The sequence below is a fragment of the Schistocerca nitens genome, chromosome 10 (assembly GCF_023898315.1).
Source record: "Schistocerca nitens isolate TAMUIC-IGC-003100 chromosome 10, iqSchNite1.1, whole genome shotgun sequence".
NCBI classification, from domain to species: Eukaryota; Metazoa; Arthropoda; class Insecta; order Orthoptera; family Acrididae; genus Schistocerca; species Schistocerca nitens.
In genome coordinates this window covers 127268857-127291030 of record NC_064623.1, presented here as the reverse complement: position 1 = coordinate 127291030, position 22174 = coordinate 127268857, and the positions used below count along the sequence as shown (strand labels likewise).

Here is a 22174-nt window from a genome sequence, read left to right as displayed (position 1 = left end):
TGGACACTGGCAGACAGTGTTTGTTGGTAATGAGGATCACCCTGTGGCTAAACATGCCTTGGTGCACGGCCAGCACATCTTGGCGCAGTGTTACACCGTCCGGGTTATCTGGATACTTCCCACTAACACCAACCTATCCGAGCTCCGGAGATGGGAACTTGCTCTTCAATATAATCTCTCTTCTCGTTATCCACCAGGCCTCAATCTCCGCTAATTTCAAGTTGCCGCCACTCATACCTCACCTGTCATTCAACAACATCTTTGCCTCTGCACTTCTGCCTCGACTGACATCTCTGCCCAAACTCTTTGTCTTTAAATATGTCTGCTTGTGAGATGTCTGCTTGTGTCTGTATATGTGTGGATGGATATGTGTGTGTGTGCGAGTGTATACCCGTCCTTTTTTCCCCCTAAGGTAAGTCTTTCCGCTCCCGGGATTGGAATGACTCCTTACCTTCTCCCTTAAAACCCACATCCTTTCGTCTTTCCCTCTCCTTCCCTCTTTCCTGATGAGGCAACAGTTTGTTGCGAAAGCTTGAATTTTGTGTGTATGTTTGAGTTCGTTTGTGTGTCTGTCGACCTGCCAGCACTTTCATTTGGTAAGTCACATCATCTTTGTTTTTAGATATATTTTTCCTACGTGGAATGTTTCCCTCTATATATATAACCTCTTAGTTCATCCCTATGAAATCCCCAAACCACCTTCCCTACCCTCTGGCTCCTACCCTTGTAACTGCCCCCGGTGTAAAACCTGTCCCATGCACCCTCCCACCACCACCTACTCCAGTCCTGTAAATAGAGGGAAACATTCCACGTGGGAAAAAAATATCTAAAAACAAAGATGATGTGACTTACCAAACGACACACATATCCATCCACACATATACACACACAAGCAGACATATTTAAAGACTAAAATTCTAGTTTTCACAACCAATGGTTGCTTCATCAGGAAAGAGGGAAGGAGAGGGAAAGACGAAAGGATGTGGGTTTTAAGGGAGAGGGTGAGGAGTCATTCCAATCCCGGGAGCGGAAAGACTTACCTTAGGGGGAAAAAAGGACAGGTATACACTCTCACTCGCATACACACACATATCCATCCACACATACACAGACATATATATTTTTTTTTATTTTTTTTTTTTTTTTGTGACAGTGTGTCGTGTCACTGGTCCACAATTGCACGTGATCGGTTGAAAATGCTATGTCCTCGACTGTCACCTCCACTGTGGCCACTGTCTCGAGATGACTTTGCCATCGTTCTCCAAAGAGAAGAGGAATGCCTTGTACCTCAAGTGCTCAATATTCCGGCATGACACCACAGAGCAATGCCCTGCATATTGCTGTCACACCAGGTGCCTGCAGCTGACACTGTTGGACTTCACTGTGCCGTACGCTGTGGTAGGAGGGCGCCGCAATCACAGGACAGCTGGCACTATTTCGCATCCACAAAGCCACACGACATCAGCTGTTTCCAAGTACCCTTATGCCGGGTGGCCCATATAGGACTGCCTCCTGCAGCTCTCCAGGGGTGTGAGCTGATGAGTGTGCTGCCAAGTAAACAACGAGTCACCAATACAGCACTACCGGGTGAAGACAATGCGAGTGCACCACCAATTGGGATCACAACTGATTCCGACCTTGGAGAGCAATCAATGGTGACAGACTGTGTGCTAAGATCAGAATGATCTCTCTTGCTCTTTGTAGAGATTCAGTTTCTGTGTTCCATGTTTTCTTGTTGTTTCATTAGAGAAATAAAGTCTGTAGTTCAAGGCTACCTGGGAACTGCCCTTTTTCAGCATGCACCATCCCACAACGGGACATATCCAAAAACATTCTGTACGGAAATACGGAAGCGTCCGATCCCGCCCATCTGCTTTGACCCATGACGTCACAAATATGGCGGAAACGACCATAAACCACAATTCCAATATGGCGCATATAAAGTCGTTATGTACACATTATGAGGACAAAAATATATCGAAAAACAAACACACACACACATTCCACAAAAAGCCTAATGACACTAACGTGACAAGTGCGGGAAATAGGAGGTTTTTGGGTGGGGACAAACTAAATATAAACAAATTTAGACACCCACCCCCATACAAAACCACGCAAAATGATGAAAAAAACTGACATCACAAAACTCCCCAAATACCACTAAACACAATATCATCTGGAATCGGACACTTACCTTGACCTATATAGCTTAACAGCAGCTCCCGATCCCATAAATTAGGTCCTAAACACTTCCCTTGACCTATATAGCTCAAAAACATCTCCTGATACCAATACCAACATTCACAGCCATACATTGGGATCGAACACTTCTCTTGACCTGTTATCCTTACAACATCTCCACATACAGCCGTCCATGGTCTGAGACGCCGGAACTTTAAGTAAGCCTCATTTCTTCACGACAAACTGAACACCTCATGACTTCATCCAAAAATCTGAATAGTTGAAGAAATTTTATTAGAGACAATGCACTGTCTCCCACCATAGGCGACAACCGAAAACTGCTGACCCTGTCAGTCATATCCATACCTACCAAAGACATAAAAAAAGCAATTTACCAAAATTCACACACTATGCCACACTCTCAAACTAAACCAAAAACATCACCTAACACACCACCAGAGAGCACCACCGATCACATCAAAATGACACCTACAAACACGCCACTCTCACAAACTAAATTCCGCACCATCCTGACGTCACACACAACAGCCTTACGTCACGGGTCAAAGCCAACGGGTGGGATCGGACGCTTCGGTCGACCCTTCTGTACTACTCGAACGAATAGTTTGGCCACCCAAATTACCTGACATGAATCCCATCAAACATTTATGGGCATAATTGAGGGGTCAGTTCATGCACAAACTCCTGCAACACTTTTGCAATTTTGGTCGGCTATAGAGGCAGCATGGCTCAATATTTCTGCAGAGGACTTCCAGTGACTTGTTGAGTCCATGCCATGTTGAGTTTCTGCACTACACCAGGCAGAAGTAGTTCCGAGATGATATTAGGAGGTATTCCATGACTTTTGTCATGCAGTATAATTATCTAACTCTTCATGAGGGGCTGATGACTCAGATAAAATGGTATGACTTTGGTATTATGGTCTAGAATAATCTGTATGATTGTTATTGTTATTATTATTATTTCTCTTTCCTGTCTCAGACATTATGTCTGGTTAAAAATGGAAAGTGATGCGGACCTTGATCAAGCGTGACTTCCTTTTAACTGTACGGTATATGTTACATTGCATTTAGGAACTTTCGGGTAATTGAACATGTATCAATAATTACAGATTTCTGTAGTTGTATATATACGTTTGGATGTAGCTGTATTGCGTTGATGTACTTGTGGATATTGTGTGGTATGACTCCTGTAGTTGATAGTATAATTGGTATGATGTCAACTTTATCCTGATGCCACTTGTCTTTGACTTCCTCAGCCAGTTGGATGTATTTTTCAATTTTTCCTCCTGTTTTCTTCTTTATATTATTGTTATTATTATTATTATTATTATTATTATTATTATTAACTCCAACTCTCTAAGTAATCTTTCACTGTCAAGTATGCAATTTTTAATAGGTAAGGTTTGACTGCCTTTTTAAATAAATGTATTTTAAGCAACTCTCCCATCTGCTTGGGCAATATGTTATTCATTTTAATCTCTGATATGAAATGCTGTTTGAAGTTTCTATGTTTGTTTTTCCTTTCTGAATGTAAATCCAAAGTGAATCTTGTGTCACAATTGTGTACACTGTATAACTATTGGTAATGTACTTTTCTTTGTTTCGCCTGATGTGCACAATAATAATTCATTTAACACAATATGGATACCCAATTTTTTTAAATATTTCTTTGCAGTGAGCTCAACTACTGCTGTTAGTTATTATCCGTACAGACCTTTTCCCCAGTTTGGACAATGTATCCATGTTTTGTACATTTTACCCTAGAAAAGTATCTCACAGCTGTGAAATGAATGTACATAGGAGTAGTATGTCACCACAAAGCACTGACTTTTGCACTCTGATTATAGCATTCGAGGGCCATAACATGCTGCTCACAATCTATTTGCCAATATCTTAGTGTTCATTCCATTTCAGCTGACAATCAATATTCATCACTAAAAACTAGAGTTATCACATTTAAAATGATAAGTTGTCTTCTGTGTGTAAGCTGAAATTCATGCTGTTTTTTTTAAATATATATATAGGTGGCGTAGTTGTTAGCACACTGGACTCGCATTCAGGAGGATGACGGTTCAATCCTGTGTCCGGCCATCACGATTTAGGTTTTCCGTGATTTCCCTAAATGGTTTCTTTGAAACGGCATGGCCAACTTCCTTCCCCATCCTTCCCTAATCTGACAAGACCGATGACCTCGCTTTAGGTCTCTTCCCCCAAACAACCCAACCCATATACACTGTCTGATGGTAAAAGTGAAGCACACTGGAGGAGAAAATGAAATTCCACGAGTCGAGAGGGTATGTGATGATATTTCAGCGATTACAATATCTAGCCAAGTTTTCAAGCAACTTGGCACTGTGACAATATTTATCAGTACGACACTGCATAACCTCTGACCTGGATGTGTGCACTGAGTCAGTCAAGAAGTGTGTCATGAAATCATTGTAGACTTTCCTGAGGCAAGCTAGCTCACAACTGTTGTGTTGCTCCTCAATATCCTGAATACTTGCACTGGAACGGAGTTGACATCTGAGCTGGTCCCACACATGTTCTATTGGGGACAAATACTGATAACTTGCCAGTCACAGAAGTATCTCACCGTCATGCACAGTTCATAGAAACACGTGCCACATGTCGACAAGCACTGTCCTCCTATCAGAAAAATGCACCGCGATACTGTCACACGAGAGGTAACATGTGAGAATGCACAACGTCTCACTGTACCATTATCCTGTCAGAGTTTCCCAATCACTACCAGCCGAGACACGAAGTCACACCCGGTAGCTTCCCACATCACGATGGCAGGAGTAACGTGTCTGTGCCTACCCAAAATGTTGGAAGAAATGGACCTTTCCCCAGGTCACCACCATACCCTCTGATGGCGATCATCAGGAATAGTGCACAACCGTGATTTGGCACTGGCCCCAGTGTGATACCGTTCACCAGCAGTCCGTGCTTCCAGATCTCGACACCACTCCACATGCAGCCATTTGTGTTGTGATGTTAATGGCAGCCTATACGAGAGACAGTAATTTCTTAGTCGAGCTGTCGCTAATCTCCGAACAGTGGTGAGAGATGACACAGACTGTTGCAGGGAGTCTATTACTCGTTTTCAGATGTCAGGCAGAGATGTGGAGGGTTTACAACACACTCACTGCACATTATGGTGATCCTCTCTTGTGGTGGTCAGACTCCCTTTCAAACTCTGCCAGATGCCAATAATACTGTCTCTCACGAGTGCACAGCATTGCTGTGTCCTTCAGTGACCACTTGACATCTGACACTGCTCACACCCCTTTTCTTCCTGTCAGGCCTGTTAACAACACTAAATGTGACTAACATTAATGCACTATGATGGTTGTTCTACTTGTTACAGAGAATTGCAGCTCCAACCATTTACATATTTGCTGACAGTGTGTACATGTGCAAAGTTACATTGACTTCTGACCATGTCTTCTGGGTGGTTCATTTTTGTTTGTCAGACAGCGTATATTAAAAATAGAATTAGTCCTGACATATTCTATTGAGAAACATCTACGTTAATATCTTTAGGGTATGATAATTGTTTCAGTAAAAATTGAGCATCATTTGAAGTGTAGAGCACCTCTAACCTTATGTACCATATTTTCTAAGAGTGACTGGAACCAATCATTAACTAATTCTCCTATACCTAGTGCTTCTAGTTTGTTTGGTAATATTTGATTTTATTGTCAACCATGTCAAAACTCTTGGATAAATCTAAAAATACGCCTATAACACAGTCAGTATGAGTTGTTTTGAAATTTTGTGGCAGGTCTCGAACACAAAACCTTTCCTTTTGCGGGCAATGTTCTTACGAGTTTAGAAGGTGGGAGAAAGGTAGTGACAGAAGTAAAGCTGTGGGGGCAGATCATGGATATTGCCCATATAGCTCAGTACTGGTTGAGAATAGGAAGGTTTTGGGTAAAGTCCCAGTCTGGCACTAAATTTAATCTGGTAGGAAGTTTCAAGTGATACACTAATTACTGTATTTCTCTACAGTCATCCAAGAAGGTAAATTTTTCAGGCCAAATGTTAAGAGAAGTTAAACACTATTGTGTCATAAGAAAAACCGGAAGCACTGTGTCAGTATATGACTGCTAGGTTTTATCAAATAAGACTGATTTTAAACTTATAAACAGTTTACCTTACAATCTGTTCTTGTTAGACTGTAGCTCCTAAACTGATAAGTTACTTTGAGACAATAGGAATTGTTTATGAATCTGAAATCAGCCTTACCTGAAAAATCTTTGTAATCTCAATCTGCTAAATAAAAAACTCTCATTCAAACATGTAAATTAATGCTCAGGGTATTACCTTTTTTCAGTTAAAGTTCACTGTGTCTTCTATTGTCAGATGTTCACTCTGGATGTTGTTATTTCAGTTTAGGTAACACTGACATAGTTTTCAAAATAAATTTATATATCTTGAAATAATAAGTTGCCTATTGTCTTTAACAATGTGGTATATTAGTTCAACAGTATACACCAAACTTGTTGCACTAGATCCTATTAAGATTTCATATTACTGTTCAAGATATATTTTTGAAGATCTATGCACGAATAATCTTTACAATAAATCTTTCAAAATTGGCGTTTAACAAGTGGCATAATTCTGATGTTTTATGTGGAGTGAAGTAGATTTCACAGAGTTATCAGAACCAGCAAGGTCTGTATGAGCAGAAATAAGTGGGACAAGAAACACTGTGTCTCATAGGTGCAGCCACTGTCAGTTGTTGCAGCCTACCCAGAATTTCTTCTATATGAAACAAACCATTCAAGACACACTTCAGTAGAATTCACTCTCACAGAGTTAACACATAGAAAAAGGAAAAACATGTCCATTAACTCCTATTGTTAAGTTTTACCCTACAGAAGTTCATTTTGCATTGATCAACAGTAGACGGTCGTTTCACTACATGCTACACATACAGTTCATGAATAATCAAAAAAGCTTTTATCAAACATGTACCTGAAAAAAACTAATCACTTGGAGAGGCAGTCTGAAGTCTTGTGAAAAAAGAAAGATTGAGGTTTAAAATCCCACATAGACTGTGTTTTGTCGAAACAAAGCAATCTGGAATTTTCCATAAGCAATCTAGAGAAACCATAGGGAATGTAAATCTGGAAGGCTGGATTGGGATTTGATTACACATAATCACTCCTTTATTTCTTTTTTTCAATTAAAAATAAAATGATATATTGCAGCAGAAGTGAAGAGAGGAATTTTGTGTACATCACTGTTGGTCGTATCACTATTTCGTGTTTGCCCAGAGCTCAGTGGAACAAAAAACTGCAAAATAAAACATTGTGTTCCAGAACGGCCAAGTGGAATGCAGCCCTGTGGAGTGCACACTGCAGTGCTACCACCCACGGCTCACGCCCGGCGAGTGCTGTCCCCTGTGTAAGGGTTGCCAGTACGGCAGCCGCACATACGACGACGGCCAGCTGTTCCCGCACCCGTCGCTGCCCTGCACCACCTGTGTCTGTCAGGTACGGATGTGCACATATCTGCTTCACTCGGCTCAGAACACGGCAAAGTGGAGCATCCATGATGGTTCTGGTATCTGTCCTAGACTAAAGACACACTTTTTTGCCTTCTTGCTATTTACAAGTCATTCTGAAACTAATGTCTCCTATCATTTTGCGTCAACTTTCGATGTCGGAGCCAGATTGTGTTGGTGTAGTAATAATTTTTGAACCTTTGCAGTAGTGTGCTGCCCATTTTGTTGCCCTGCAACAGATAGCAGCACCAAGGGAGCATTCCAGAAAGATGTCAGACACTGACTGCTGAACAAATTACACCAATTCAGATCCATCAGTGCTTGAAAAAGGTGTTTGGAGATGTACAGTATATACAAGTAATGTGAAATCCTGGTTACTGCCTTTCAGTAGTGCTGAAAAGATATGTATGACAAACCACACCCTGGTCAACCTGCTTGGCATGCATCTCTCATAATGAACAGTACCTCGATCAACTCCTGCACGATGAAAGGTGGATCGTGACTGAGGAATTGCGTACACAGCTGAATGTTAACTGAAATGCCTTAAATGAGATGTTACATAACCTAGGTTATGCAAAGTGTGTACAAGATGGGTCCCATGGATGCTTACAAGGAAAAAAAAATGTTGAATGGAAATTAGTCGGGACCTGCTGAACCTGTATTAAGCTGAAGGTGGCAATAACATTTGAACTCTCCTACAAATAAGTTAAACACAAAGCCATCTGCAGGCAAAGTGATGTGCACTGTCTTCTCAGATACACATGTGGTTCTTTTCAGTGTTTCTGAGAGTAAAGCAAGTAAAGCAAGCCTCAATAACTGTCAGTTCAGAACACTACATTGCCACACTGACTGGGCTGGAAGCCTGAATTTCCAGTGTCAGGCATAAAAGAAAGCAAACTTCCAATCAAAACACAATAATGCTCGGCCCCACAACAGTTTTGCGACTGTGGAACTCATTGCCATATTTGACTAGACTGTCTGACCCCATCCACCACACATTCCTGAATTGCTGTCTTCAGAGTTCCACCTCTATGGACACGCACAAGATGGACTACATGGCCAACATTTTCCAGACTCGGATGCTGTCGCTGGAGCCATAAGGCAGTACCTAGCCTCAGCCAGTTCAGGTCTTTACGAGTGCAGTGTGCAGCCTCTTCTTCATCATTGGCAAAAGTGCATAATGAATGGTGATGACCATGTGGAAATACGACAGTATGTTGCTGAAATCTTGCACTATGCAATTGTATTACTGTCATTTCTATAACTTTTGTAGTTTTTGTGAAAATAAATTGGAGGCATTAGTTTTGGAATGACTTTCGTACTTTCCGATAACATTTACCTTCAAGATATCAAAATTAATTAACAGGCCTTACTTTCAAAATTATCATCATTCAGGCAATAGTTAATGTCTTGCTAATTCCTAAGGTGTAGTTAGTATTACTGGGGAATTTCAATGTACAGAAGAACTTGACATGTAAAATAAATGCTTGTGCCTTAAAATTTCAACCACACTAAAAAACTTTTGCTGAAACATTGATCTACATTGATTTGAAGTAATAATGAATATGTCATGTGAACTGAAAATTTGTGCAAGACTGGAACACAAATCTGGATTCCCTCTTTATCACAAGCAATTACATTCACTGTTAAGCTATTTGATCACACCTCCAGGCTTCACTCAAACTTTCATTGTCACTCAAGTTCCATCACTACCAATGGGATGTATAGGAATATCTGCATTTGTGGGACAGAGCCAGTGGAGAATTGTTGCTCGGTTGCCACAAGGAATATACAGGATGAACCAGAACTCGACCGACAAGCTTTCGGAGGTGGTAGTATGGACCAAAACAAGAAAGAAGTCCAGTAAAGATAGGCTCTAAAGTGCATACCTTAAGAGCCATGAACACTTGTTCATCTTTGCTACTGTGAAGCTTATCCCTTCTATTGAACAAGTCCTCATAACTCATAAGGTTGTTGGACCGAGGCACAATAAAAAGAAAAATTATGTCCACATGAGCGAGGTGAGTCAAATAGGACACCTATAAAGTTTTTAAAAATTTGGAAATTTCTTTTACGTTCAAATGCTTATTAATGTGTCCTTGTGCCTTTAATATTTGTAGCCATTTGTAGTTGACATATTCATTTTGAGTTGCCTTATATACCATTCTCAGTCAGTGATATAATCGTTGCACAAGAGGTCTCATTTTGACACAGTCTCGTTTCTATGTAGATTGTTTGTGTAGACTTTTCTGCTCTCACCCAGCAAGGAAACATCACATGCTATCCAGAGGTGTGTCCAGTGGCCAACTGCTCGCACCCCCTGCTGGCTCCCTCTGGGGGCGGCGGCAGTGGCAGCTGCTGCCCCCGCTGCCTGCACTGCCTCCTCGAGGGACAGAGGCTGCTGCATGGCACCTCCATCCTCCTGCTGTCTGCCAACACCACCTGCCACAACTGCTCCTGCCATGTAAGTGCACAGAGGTACACATATCTCAGTTAACAATAGATGCTTTGGGTTTCATATTCTATCTCAAAACTTTAGCTGTGTCCAGTCCTTCTGAATATCTCTCTCTCTCTCTCTCTCTCTCTCTCTCTCTCTCTCTCTCTCTCTCTTACCCCCCCCCTCCCCTTCCCCTTACCCCTCTCCCTCTCCCTCCCCTTCCCCTTCCCTTTCCCTTTCCACTGCCCCTCTCTATCCTTGTCCCCTTCCCCCTCCCATTCCTCACCCCCTCAAGCACCTATCCACCTTAATCCCCACCCTCCACTTATCCTCCCCACCACCCACCACCCTTCCCCCACTCCTCAACCTCTGTCATCATTCTCAACCTCACCACTTTTTCTGTTTTTGACATGAGGGGAAAAAGTTGTGGACACATAATTTCAGGTCATCAATGGCCTTATTTTGTTGAATAAATCAGTTCTCACGAGATCACAGAGGTTAAGCAACGTCAGGGTTGGTCAGTATTTGGGTTGATAACCACCTGTGTACCCCACATGCTGGTGGCAGCTCGCCATTTTCCCTACAGCAAAGGGTAGGAGGAGTGGTAACGTACAGTTTCTTATCACAAGACTTTGTGCCAGTGTCCTGGAATAAAGTCCAAAGCTCTCTGCAGTGTCTGATGATATGAGGGCATGCGGCACTGTCATTGTGATCTGTCAGTCGGATGGGTACGTTAAACTCTGTGGCCCACTAAAGTGCTGTTCGAGAGAGTAGGGTACGTGCTGGCAGTGGGTTTCACCCTCTTTCTTCTCTCATCATCATCACAGTCTGACACAAACATGACATCACACTACACGCCCATTACTGTCAGCTACACTTATCAGGTACATCTACATCTCACACTTCACAAAGTAAAGGTGCCATTGTGTGTGAAGAACAAAGAAAAGCTTTCCACTTAAGTGGCTACACCTGCTCTTTGAAGTCTCCTAGCCGACAACTTTGCTGTGTGAGAATGGCTGAAAGGTTGTCAGTCAAAACTTAGTAACATGAATTAAAAGTACACATGGTGTGCATCTGAAAAAGATGAGGCTTTAATTTGTAGTTGGTGCCAAATCTCAGAAGGCCTAATATAAATGAGTTGGATCAAACAATGGAAAGTCCAGGCTGGAATAACAACAATATTATGAAAAGGATAGGTTGCTAAAAAAGGACTTTCAGCCAAAAGCTTAGATGTATAGCAGTCCTTTCGTTGTGCCTGTCTGTGACTCACAGTATCCTTTTTGAGGTGAGTAGCAGCCTATCCCATTCAATTGCATCAAAAGTTCACTTGAGAAAACTAAAAACAATGTGAGACAGCATTGCTAACCAGTACTTACCTCCAACTGGCTAAATATTTAGTACTGATGAAAAAAAGTATAAAAGTAAAAGTGAGACACTACCTAACTTTCACAACAAGAGTTTGATAAGCTGGGGATGTTTGGAAGGACTCAGACACCAGAATGACAGGGAGCCGCCTGTAATGAGATAAACAGAAATGAAGAGGGAGGAGTGAGAGGGAGGAAGAGGCCAAAGCATCTGTCTGCTCTCTGACAAAAGCACTAATCATTCTAAAAGCTAGGGTAGTGTATGGGCTTTGGTGTGGGTGCATCTGTAGTACTAAATATTTTACCCTGTAGTGGCCAGCTATTGTGTCTAATATTTTTTAATATAAATAAATTGCATATGTACCAGTTTGTGGGGTACCACTTGCATAACCAGAGCTTTCTTACAGATGTGAACTTAAACACTTTGTGAATTTTGGTGACAGTCCATGTAATGGACAGTGAAGTGACAAAGTATTGATTGTGATAATTCACAAGGCAAGTTCTCGAACTGAAATCTAAATATTCATAGCAAATGACTCTTCCTGTATGGCAGACTGAATATACTCTGGTATTTTTCCGCATTGGACTGTTTTCAATTAGTTGCACTTCAAGAAACAGCAACTTGGAAGTGACAGTAGCAAAAATAAAAAAAAAATTAAAAATGCGTTAGGAAAGCATATAAGCACACGACAAACTGCCACCAGATGCACCATAATAGTACAACTTTTCACTCCAATAATAAAAATAATTAATGTTGCCACTGTCAGTCTGGTAGTTAGACAACAGAACTGTAGTACTCTGTGACAATCTGAATAAAACCTAAATCAAACAATGAAAAATCTAGAATGGAATATAACAATATTATGAGAAAGAAAGTAACTATTCACCATATAGCAGAGACGTTGAGTTGCAGAAAGGCACAACAAAAAGACTGTTGGAAAGTGAGTTTCAGCCAACAAGACCATTGTTGAAAATAGACAAAACACACACACAAATGCCACACAGACTGCAAGCAGCAGTGCATGATGGGAGAGGCAACCAGGTGGTGGATGTAAGCAGTAAACAGGGATGGGGGATGACAAACAACAATGTTGTCTGTCTGCATGAATGGCCACGACAGACAGTGGCCAAGAAACAGCTGGACTGCCCCATTGCTGAGCTCACTGCCCAATATGACGTTCTTCATTCCAATTACTGCTTCACAGCCTGTGCCACACAGATCCTTCCCACCAACACCAGCTTCCAACTTTTCTGTATTGTGCAGGTGGGAACTCCCCCTGCAATATATCCTATGTTCTGAATAGAGGTGGAGGGACTAAGAATGTGATTTATATATATTGGAAACTGATTAAAAAAATTGCTGTCTGAAGAATTAAAAGAGAATTTTTGAAAGAATGATTGGAAAAAAATTGGAAGGTACACCTATCCTGAGTGAACTTTAACTGGCTCTAATATAAACAGACCTTCAATATTCTATACATATATTCAGCATTTAACATTCATGAACTTACATACATCCTTTCCTTGTTACCACCATTGTACATGGAGATTGGTATGACAATACTGGTTCCGGATCGCCCCTCCTCTGCTTGTGCAAATTCTTCTTGTTAGTTACCATCCTCTTGATGCAGAATTCTCAGCACGTCGCGGAGAGATGAACAAACGGGTATCATCGTCATGAATGAACGAATAAACTTTGCTATTTCGATAAGTGTCTTACTACTTTCTAACACACAACCACAATATAAACTTCTGAACAATACCAATGCGGAGAAAATTTTGTACCATAGATAACATTGACATACAAACAAAAAAGATAGCGAGATGCTCTTCAGTTTTTTAATTGCTTTAGATTCATCTGTCTAATACTGTAAGTTGTAGTGGGTGGACATGTGACGAGTTCCTCTGCATTGGTATTGTTCAAAAGTGTGTATTCTGATTGTGCATTAGAAAGTTCCGGATCGCCCCTCCTCTGCTCATGCGAATTCTTCTTGTTAGCTACGATCCTCTTGATGCAGGATCCTCGGCACGTCACGGAGAGATGAACAGATGGGTATCATCGTCATGAATGAATTAATAAACTTTGCTATCTCAATAAGTGCCTTTAATACTTTCTAACACACTACACACTTCTCAACAATACCAATGCAGAGGAACTTGTCATATAAATATTCTAAAAAATGCTGTGACTTACCAATCGAGAAAGCGCTGATAGATAGACACAATAAAAAACACACAAACACACATACAAATTTCAAGATTTCGCAACCCACAGTTGCTTCATCAGGAAAGAGGGAAGGAGAGGGAAAGACGAAAGGATGTGTCTGCTTGTGTCTGTATATGTGCGGATGGATATGTGTGTGTGTATACCTGTCACTTTTTCCCCCTAAGGTAAGTCTTTCTGCTCCAAGGATTGGAATGACTCCTTACCCTCTCCCTTAAAACCCATATCCTTTTGTCTTTGCCTCTCCTTCCCTCTTTCCTGATGAAGCAACCGTGGGTTGAGAAAGCTTGAAATTTGTATGTGTGTTTGTGTGTTTTGTATTGTGTCTATCTACCAGTGCTTTCTTGCTTGGTAAGTCACAGCATTTTTTTAAATTATTTTTCCCATGTGGAATGTTTCTATCTAAAAACACAGATGATGTGACTTACTGAACGAAAGTGCTGGCAGGTCGATAGACACACAAACAAACACAAACATACACACAAAATTCAAGCTTTCGCAACAAACTTTTGCCTCATCAGGAAAGAGGGAAGGAGAGGGAAAGACGAAAGGATGTGGGTTTTAAGGGAGAGGGTAAGGAGTCATTCCAATCCCGGGAGTGGAAAGACTTACTTTAGGGGGAAAGAAGGGGTATACACTCGCAAACACACACATATCCATCCGCACATACACACAGACACAAGCAGACATTTGTAAAGGCAAAGAGTTTGGGCAGAGATGTCAGTCGAGGCGGAAGTACAGAGGCAAAGATGTTGTTGAAAGACAGGTGAGGTATGAGTGGTGGCAAATTGAAATTAGCGGAGATTGAGGCCTGGTGGGTAACGAGAAGAGAGGATATACTGAAGGGCAAGTTCCCATCTCCGGAGTTCTGACAGGTTGGTGTTAGTGGGAAGTATCCAGATAACCCGGACGGTGTAACACTGTGCCAAGATGTGCTGGTCGTGCACCAAGGCATGTTTAGCCACAGGGTGATCCTCATTACCAACAAACACTGTCTGCCAGTGTCCATTCATGCAAATGGACAGTTTGTTGCTGGTCATTCCCACATAGAAAGCTTCACATTGTAGGCAGGTCAGTTGGTAAATCACGTGGGTGCTTTCACACGTGGCTCTGCCTTTAATCGTGTACACCTTCTGGGTTACAGGACTGGAGTAGGTGGTGGTGGGAGGGTGCATGGGACAGGTTTTACACGGGGGGCAGTTACAAGGGTAGGAGCCAGAGGGTAGGGAAGGTGGTTTGGGGATTTTATAGGGATCAACTAAGAGGTTAAGAAGGTTAGGTGGATGGCGGAAAGACACTCTTGGTGGAGTGGGGAGGATTTCATGAAGGATGGATCTCATTTCAGGGCAGGATTTGAGGAAGTCGTATCCCTGCTGGAGAGCCACATTCAGAGTCTGATCCAGTCCCGGAAAGTATCCTGTCACAAGTGGGGCACTTTTGGGGTTCTTCTGTGGGAGGTTCTGGGTTTGAGGAGATGAGGAAGTGGCTCTGGTTATTTGCTTCTGTACCAGGTTGGGAGGGTAGTTGCGGGATGCGAAAGCTGTTTTCAGGTTGTTGGTGTAATGGTTCAGGGATTCCGGACTGGAGCAGATTCGTTTGCCACGAAGACCTAGGCTGTAGGGAAGGGACCGTTTGATGTGGAATGGGTGGCAGCTGTCATAATGGAGGTACTGTTGCTTGTTGGTGGGTTTGATGTGGACGGACGTGTGAAGCTGGCCATTGGACAGGTGGAGGTCAACGTCAAGGAAAGTGGCATGGGATTTGGAGTAGGACTAGGTGAATCTGATGGAACCAAAGGAGTTGAGGTTGGAGAGGAAATTCTGGAGTTCTTCTTCACTGTGAGTCCAGATCATGAAGATGTCATCAATAAATCTGTACCAAACTTTGGGTTGGCAGGCCTGGGTAACCAAGAAGGCTTCCTTTAAGCGACCCATGAATAGATTGGCGTATGAGGGGGCCATCCTGGTGCCCATGGCTGTTCCCTTTAATTGTTGGTATGTCTGGCCTTCGAAAGTGAAGAAGTTGTGGGTCAGGATGAAGCTGGCTAAGGTAATGAGGAAAGAGGTTTTTGGTAGGGTGGCAGGTGATCGGCGTGAAAGGAAGTGCCCCATCGCAGCGAGGCCCTGGACGTGCGGAATATTTGTGTGTAAGGAAGTGGCATCAATGGTTACAAGGATGGTTTCCAGGGGTAACAGACTGGGTAGGGATTCCACGCGTTTGAGAAAGTGGTTGGTGTCTTTGATGAAGGATGGGAGACTGCATGTAATGGGTTGAAGGTGTTGATCTATGTAGGCAGAGATACGTTCTGTGGGGGCTTGGTAGCCAGCTACAATGGGACGGCCGGGATGATTGGGTTTGTGAATTTTAGAAAGAAGGTAGAAGGTAGGGGTGCGGGGTGTTGGTGGGGTCAGGAGGTTGATGGAGTCAGGTGAAAGGTTTTGTAGGGGGCCTAAGGTTCTGAGGATTCCTTGAAGCTCCGCCTGGACATCAGGAATGGGATTACCTTGGCAAACTTTGTATGTAGTGTTGTCTGAAAGCTGACGCAGTCCCTCAGCCACATACTCCCGACGATCAAGTACCACGGTTGTGGAACCCTTGTCCGCCGGAAGAATGACGATGGATCGGTCAGCCTTCAGATCACGGATAGCCTGGGCTTCAGCAGTGGTGATGTTGGGAGTAGGATTAAGGTTTTTTAAGAAGGATTGAGAGGCAAGGCTGGAAGTCAGAAATTCCTGGAAAGTTTGGAGAGGGTGATTTTGAGGAAGAGGAGGTGGGTCCCGCTGTGACGGAGGACGAAACTGTTCCAGGCAGGGTTCAATTTGGATAGTGTCTTGGGGAGTTGGACCATTAGGAGTAGGATTAGGATCATTTTTCTTTGTGGCAAAGTGATATTTCCAGCAGAGAGTACGGGTGTAGGACAGTAAATCTTTGACGAGGGCTGTTTGGTTGAATCTGGGAGTGGGGCTGAAGGTGAGGCCTTTGGATAGGACAGAGGTTTCGGATTGGGAGAGAGGTTTGGAGGAAAGGTTAACTACTGAATTAGGGTGTTGTGGTTCCAGATTGTGTTGATTGGAATTTTGAGGTTTTGGGGGGAGTGGAGCTGGAAGTGGGAGATTGAGTAGATGGGAGAGACTGGGTCTGTGTGCAATGAGAGGTTGAGGTTTGCTGGAAAGGTTGTGAAGGGTGAGTGAGTTGCCTTTCCGGAGGTGGGAAACCAGGAGATTGGATAGTTTTTTGAGGTGAAGGGTGGCATGCTGTTCTAATTTGCGATTGGCCTGTAGGAGGATGCTCTGAACAGCCGGTGTGGATGTGGGAGAGGAAAGATTCAGGACTTTTAATAAGGAAAGGAGTTGAAGGGTGTGTTCATTGGCTGAGTTGATGTGTAGGTGAAGGATTAGGTGGGTGAGGGCAATGGATTGTTCAGTTTGGAACTGGTATAGGGACTGATGGAAAGAAGGATTACAGCCAGAGATGGGAACTTTAAGTGTGAGGCCTTTGGGGGTAATGCCAAATGTCAGACAAGCCTGAGAAAATAAAATATGGGAGTGTAATCTCCCTAGGGCGAAGGCATGTTTGCGGAGGGAATGTAAATAAAACTTAATGGGGTAATTGTGGGGATGTTGTGAGGGTGACATGGTATTAGAAGGTGGAAAGTGTAACATGAGGCTGAAATGAAAATGAAAATAAAAATATATGGCGAGAGATAAGGTGAACTAGAAAGCAACTGGAGATCTGGTGTGAAAAAAGGCAAAAAGGTGTTGGTTATAGCTGGGCTATGTTGATCCTGTGGTGAACTTGGGTTGGTAGACAACGATGTGCACAAAGGTTATGTGGTTGTGTTGCCGCCAAAACACGTTAAAGGGTGGAGCAATTCGGGAAAATTTCGAAAAAACTGCGTGTAAATGTATTAAAAGGAGTGGTTTTGTGGTGGCAGATTGTGAAAATGAGGCTAACAATTGTTGTAACGTCATTATTTCTTCGTCAGACACCCTCCACTTCAAAAAACTATCCAATCTCCTGGTTTCCCACCTCCGGTAAGGCAACTCACTCACCCTTCACAACCTTTCCAGCAAACCTCAACCTCCTCTCATTGCACACAGACCCAGTCTCTCCCATCTACTCAATCTCCCACTACCAGCTCCACTCCCCCCAAAACCTCAAAATTCCAATCAACACAATCTGGAACCACAACACCCTAATTCAGTAGTTAACCTTTCCTCCAAACCTCTCTCCCAATCCGAAACCTCTGTCCTATCCAAAGGCCTCACCTTCAGTCCCACTCCCAGATTCAACCAAACAGCCCTTGTCAAAGATTTACTGTCCTACACCCGTACTCTCTGCTGGAAATATCACTTTGCCACAAAGAAAAATGATCCTAATCCTACTCCTAATGGTCCAACTCCCCAAGACACTATCCAAATTGAACCCTGCCTGGAACAGTTTCGTCCTCCGTCACAGCGGGACCCACCTCCTCTTCCTCAAAATCACCCTCTCCAAACTTTCCAGGAATTTCTGACTTCCAGCCTTGCCTCTCAATCCTTCTTAAAAAACCTTAATCCTACTCCCAACATCACCACTGCTGAAGCCCAGGCTATCCGTGATCTGAAGGCTGACCGATCCATCGTCATTCTTCCGGCGGACAAGGGTTCCACAACCGTGGTACTTGATCGTCGGGAGTATGTGGCTGAGGGACTGCGTCAGCTTTCAGACAACACTACATACAAAGTTTGCCAAGGTAATCCCATTCCTGATGTCCAGGCGGAGCTTCAAGGAATCCTCAGAACCTTAGGCCCCCTACAAAACCTTTCACCTGACTCCATCAACCTCCTGACCCCACCAACACACCGCACCCCTACCTTCTACCTTCTTCCTAAAATTCACAAACCCAATCATCCCGGCCGTCCCATTGTAGCTGGCTACCAAGCCCCCACAGAACGTATCTCTGCCTACATAGATCAACACCTTCAACCCATTACATGCAGTCTCCCATCCTTCATCAAAGACACCAACCACTTTCTCAAACACCTGGAATCCCTACCCAGTCTGTTACCCCCAGAAACCATCCTTGTAACCATTGATGCCACTTCCTTATACACAAATATTCCGCACGTCCTAGGCCTCGCTGCGATGGGGCACTTCCTTTCACGCCGATCACCTGCCACCCTACCAAAAACCTCTTTCCTCATTACCTTAGCCAGCTTCATCCTGACCCACAACTTCTTCACTTTCGAAGGCCAGACATACCAACAATTAAAGGGAACAGCCATGGGCACCAGGATGGCCCCCTCATAAGCCAATCTATTCATGGGTCGCTTAAAGGAAGCCTTCTTGGTTACCCAGGCCTGCCAACCCAAAGTTTGGTACAGATTTATTGATGACATCTTCATGATCTGGACTCACAGTGAAGAAGAACTCCAGAATTTCCTTTCCAACCTCAACTCCTTTGGTTCCATCAGATTCACCTAGTCCTACTCCAAATCCCATGCCACTTTCCTTGACGTTGACCTCCACCTGTCCAATGGCCAGCTTCACACGTCCGTCCACATCAAACCCACCAAGAAGCAACAGTACCTCCATTATGACAGCTGCCACCCTTTCCACATCAAACAGTCCCTTCCCTACAGCCTAGGTCTTCGTGGCAAACGAATCTGCTCCAGTCCGGAATCCCTGAACCATTACACCAACAACCTGAAAACAGCTTTCGCATCCCGCAACTACCCTCCCAACCTGGTACAGAAGCAAATAACCAGAGCCACTTCCTCATCTCCTCAAACCCAGAACCTCCCACAGAAGAACCACAAAAGTGCCCTACTTGTGACAGGATACTTTCCGGGACTGGATCAGACTCTGAATGTGGCTCTCCAGCAGGGATACGACTTCCTCAAATCCTGCCCTGAAATGAGATCCATCCTTCATGAAATCCTCCCCACTCCACCAAGAGTGTCTTTCCACCATCCACCTAACCTTCGTAACCTCTTAGTTGATCCCTATGAAATCCCCAAACCACCTTCCCTACCCTCTGGCTCCTACCCTTGTAACCGCCCCTGGTGTAAAACCTGTCCCATGCACCCTCCCACCACCACCTACTCCAGTCCTGTAACCCAGAAGGTGTACACGATCAAAGGCAGAGCCACGTGTGAAAGCACCCACGTGATTTACCAACTGACCTGCCTACAATGTGAAGCTTTCCATGTGGGAATGACCAGCAACAAACTGTCCATTTGCATGAATGGACACTGGCAGACAGTGTTTGTTGGTAATGAGGATCACCCTGTGGCTAAACATGCCTTGGTGCACGGCCAGCACATCTTGGCACAGTGTTACACCGTCCGGGTTATCTGGATACTTCCCACTAACACCAACCTGTCAGAACTCCGGAGATGGGAACTTGCCCTTCAGTATATCCTCTCTTCTCTTTACCCGCTAGGCCTCAATCTCCGCTAATTTCAATTTGCCGCCGCTCATACCTCACCTGTCTTTCAACAACATCTTTGCCTGTGTACTTCCGCCTTGACTGACATCTCTGCCCAAACTCTTTGCCTTTACAAATGTCTGCTTGTGTCTGTGTGTATGTGCGGATGGATATGTGTGTGTGTGAGAGTGTACACCCCTACTTTCCCCATAAGGTAAGTCTTTCCGCTCCCGGAATTGGAATGACTCCTTACCCTCTCTCTTAAAACCTACATCCTTTCATCTTTCCCTCTCCTTCCCTCTTTCCTGATGAGGCAACACTTTGTTGCGAAAGCTTGAATTTTGTGTGTATGTTTGTGTTTGTTTGTGTGTCTGTCGACCTGCCAGCACTTTCATTTGGTAAGTCATTTAAATATGTCTGCTTGTGTCTGTATATGTGTGGATGGATATGATATATATCTTTGTCTTTAAATATGTCTGCTTGTGTCTGTATATGTGTGGATGGATATGTGTGTGTGTGCGAGTGTATACCCATCCTTTTTTCCCCCTAAGGTAAGTCTTTCTGCTCCCGGGATTGGAATGACTCCTTACCCTCTCCCTTAAAACCCACATCCTTTCGTCTTTCCCTCTCCTTCCCCTCTTTCCTGATGAGGCAACAGTTTGTTGCGAAAGCTTGAATTTTGTGTGTATGTTTGTGTTTGTTTGTGTGTCTATCGACCTGCCAGCACTTTTGTCTGGTAAGTCTCATCATCTTTGATACATTATAGTCCTGTAACCCTCCTGGCCTCAACCTTCATTAGCGATTCTTACCCATCTAGCTCCTTCCCTGTTCCCACTGCACTGCTCTTTATTCCACTTCTCTCCTTTTCCGCTCTCCCCCCCACCCCCACCCCCACCCCTCTATCCCCACACCTGCCCTTTGTATAAGCACCCAACTGCACATAGCTGCCACCTCGCCCCTGTATTCTCCCACAAGCAGCACTTTACCATCCCCCACACCTACCCTGCTATCCCTACCCCTCCCTGCCACAGCGTCCTCCTTACCCCGACCACTGGCTACCCCCACCACCAGTCTAGCCTCAGCTGCCAGAGACTGTGGTCATTTGGTGTGAGCTGCATTTGCATTTGTGTGTGTGTGTGTGTGTGTGGTCTATTTTTGACAAAGGACTTGTTGGCCAAAAGCTCACTTTCCGACAGTCTTTTTGTTGTGACCATCTGCAACTCAGCATCTCCATTATATGGTTAGTAGCAACTATCCTTTTCATGATATTGTTTCATTCCACCCTAAATTTTCCAGTATTTGACATTCCTTTAGGATTATTAAGATCTTTGAGCAAACTAACCATAACAGAACTATTCAATTAAGAATTTAGTATGTGGGATATAGGAGAATGGCAGAAAACCTCCAGACTTCAAGAGGAATGTAATGTTTCCAATTTGATAGAAGGCAGATGCTGACAGTGGAAATACTACATAATCATCAAGTTAAGAAGCTGACTTTGGGGGAGATTAGTTTCGGTTCCAGAGAAATTTAAGGATGTGATGGAATACTGAAGAAAGGAAAACATACATTTGTAGCATTTTTAGATTAACAAAAAATTTGAAAGTGATTACTGTAATACACTTTGAAATTCTGAAGTAATCATGGATAAAATATATGGAGCAAAAGCTACCCCTACAACTTTAACAGAAACCAGACTGTGAGCAATTGATTTAAGAAGTCTGTTTTGTGGAGTTTCAGTATTAAAGTTGAAGTACTAATTTTCAAAACAAACTGAGTCCTGAATTTTATTATGAGTGACTTAACTCACATTTCATAGTTGTGGCTAAGAGAGTTTATTCTGATAGTGGCAGAGGAGTTTCTGTGAGATGATTATCAAACTGAAAGTGGTAATGTTGATTACTTTTATTGCTGCTGTGAAGAGAACGATACACTAAAAGTAGCAGATGCATTTTACTATTTAAGCAGAAATTTAACTAACACTGGCTGAAGTAGAGAGGATATAAAATACAGGC

At 43.3% G+C, this 22174-nt stretch overlaps 1 protein-coding gene across 1 annotated transcript in view; it reads left to right on the top strand.

Moving 5' to 3' along the window:
• Positions 1-22174, top strand: part of LOC126210293 (uncharacterized) — a 160609-nt gene that overhangs the window by 126443 nt on the left and 11992 nt on the right. Inside the window, exons 10-11 of the mRNA XM_049939486.1 lie at positions 7538-7711; positions 9986-10186. Coding sequence (XP_049795443.1) covers positions 7538-7711; positions 9986-10186 — 375 coding nt within the window. The remainder of the gene's footprint in view (positions 1-7537; positions 7712-9985; positions 10187-22174) is intronic.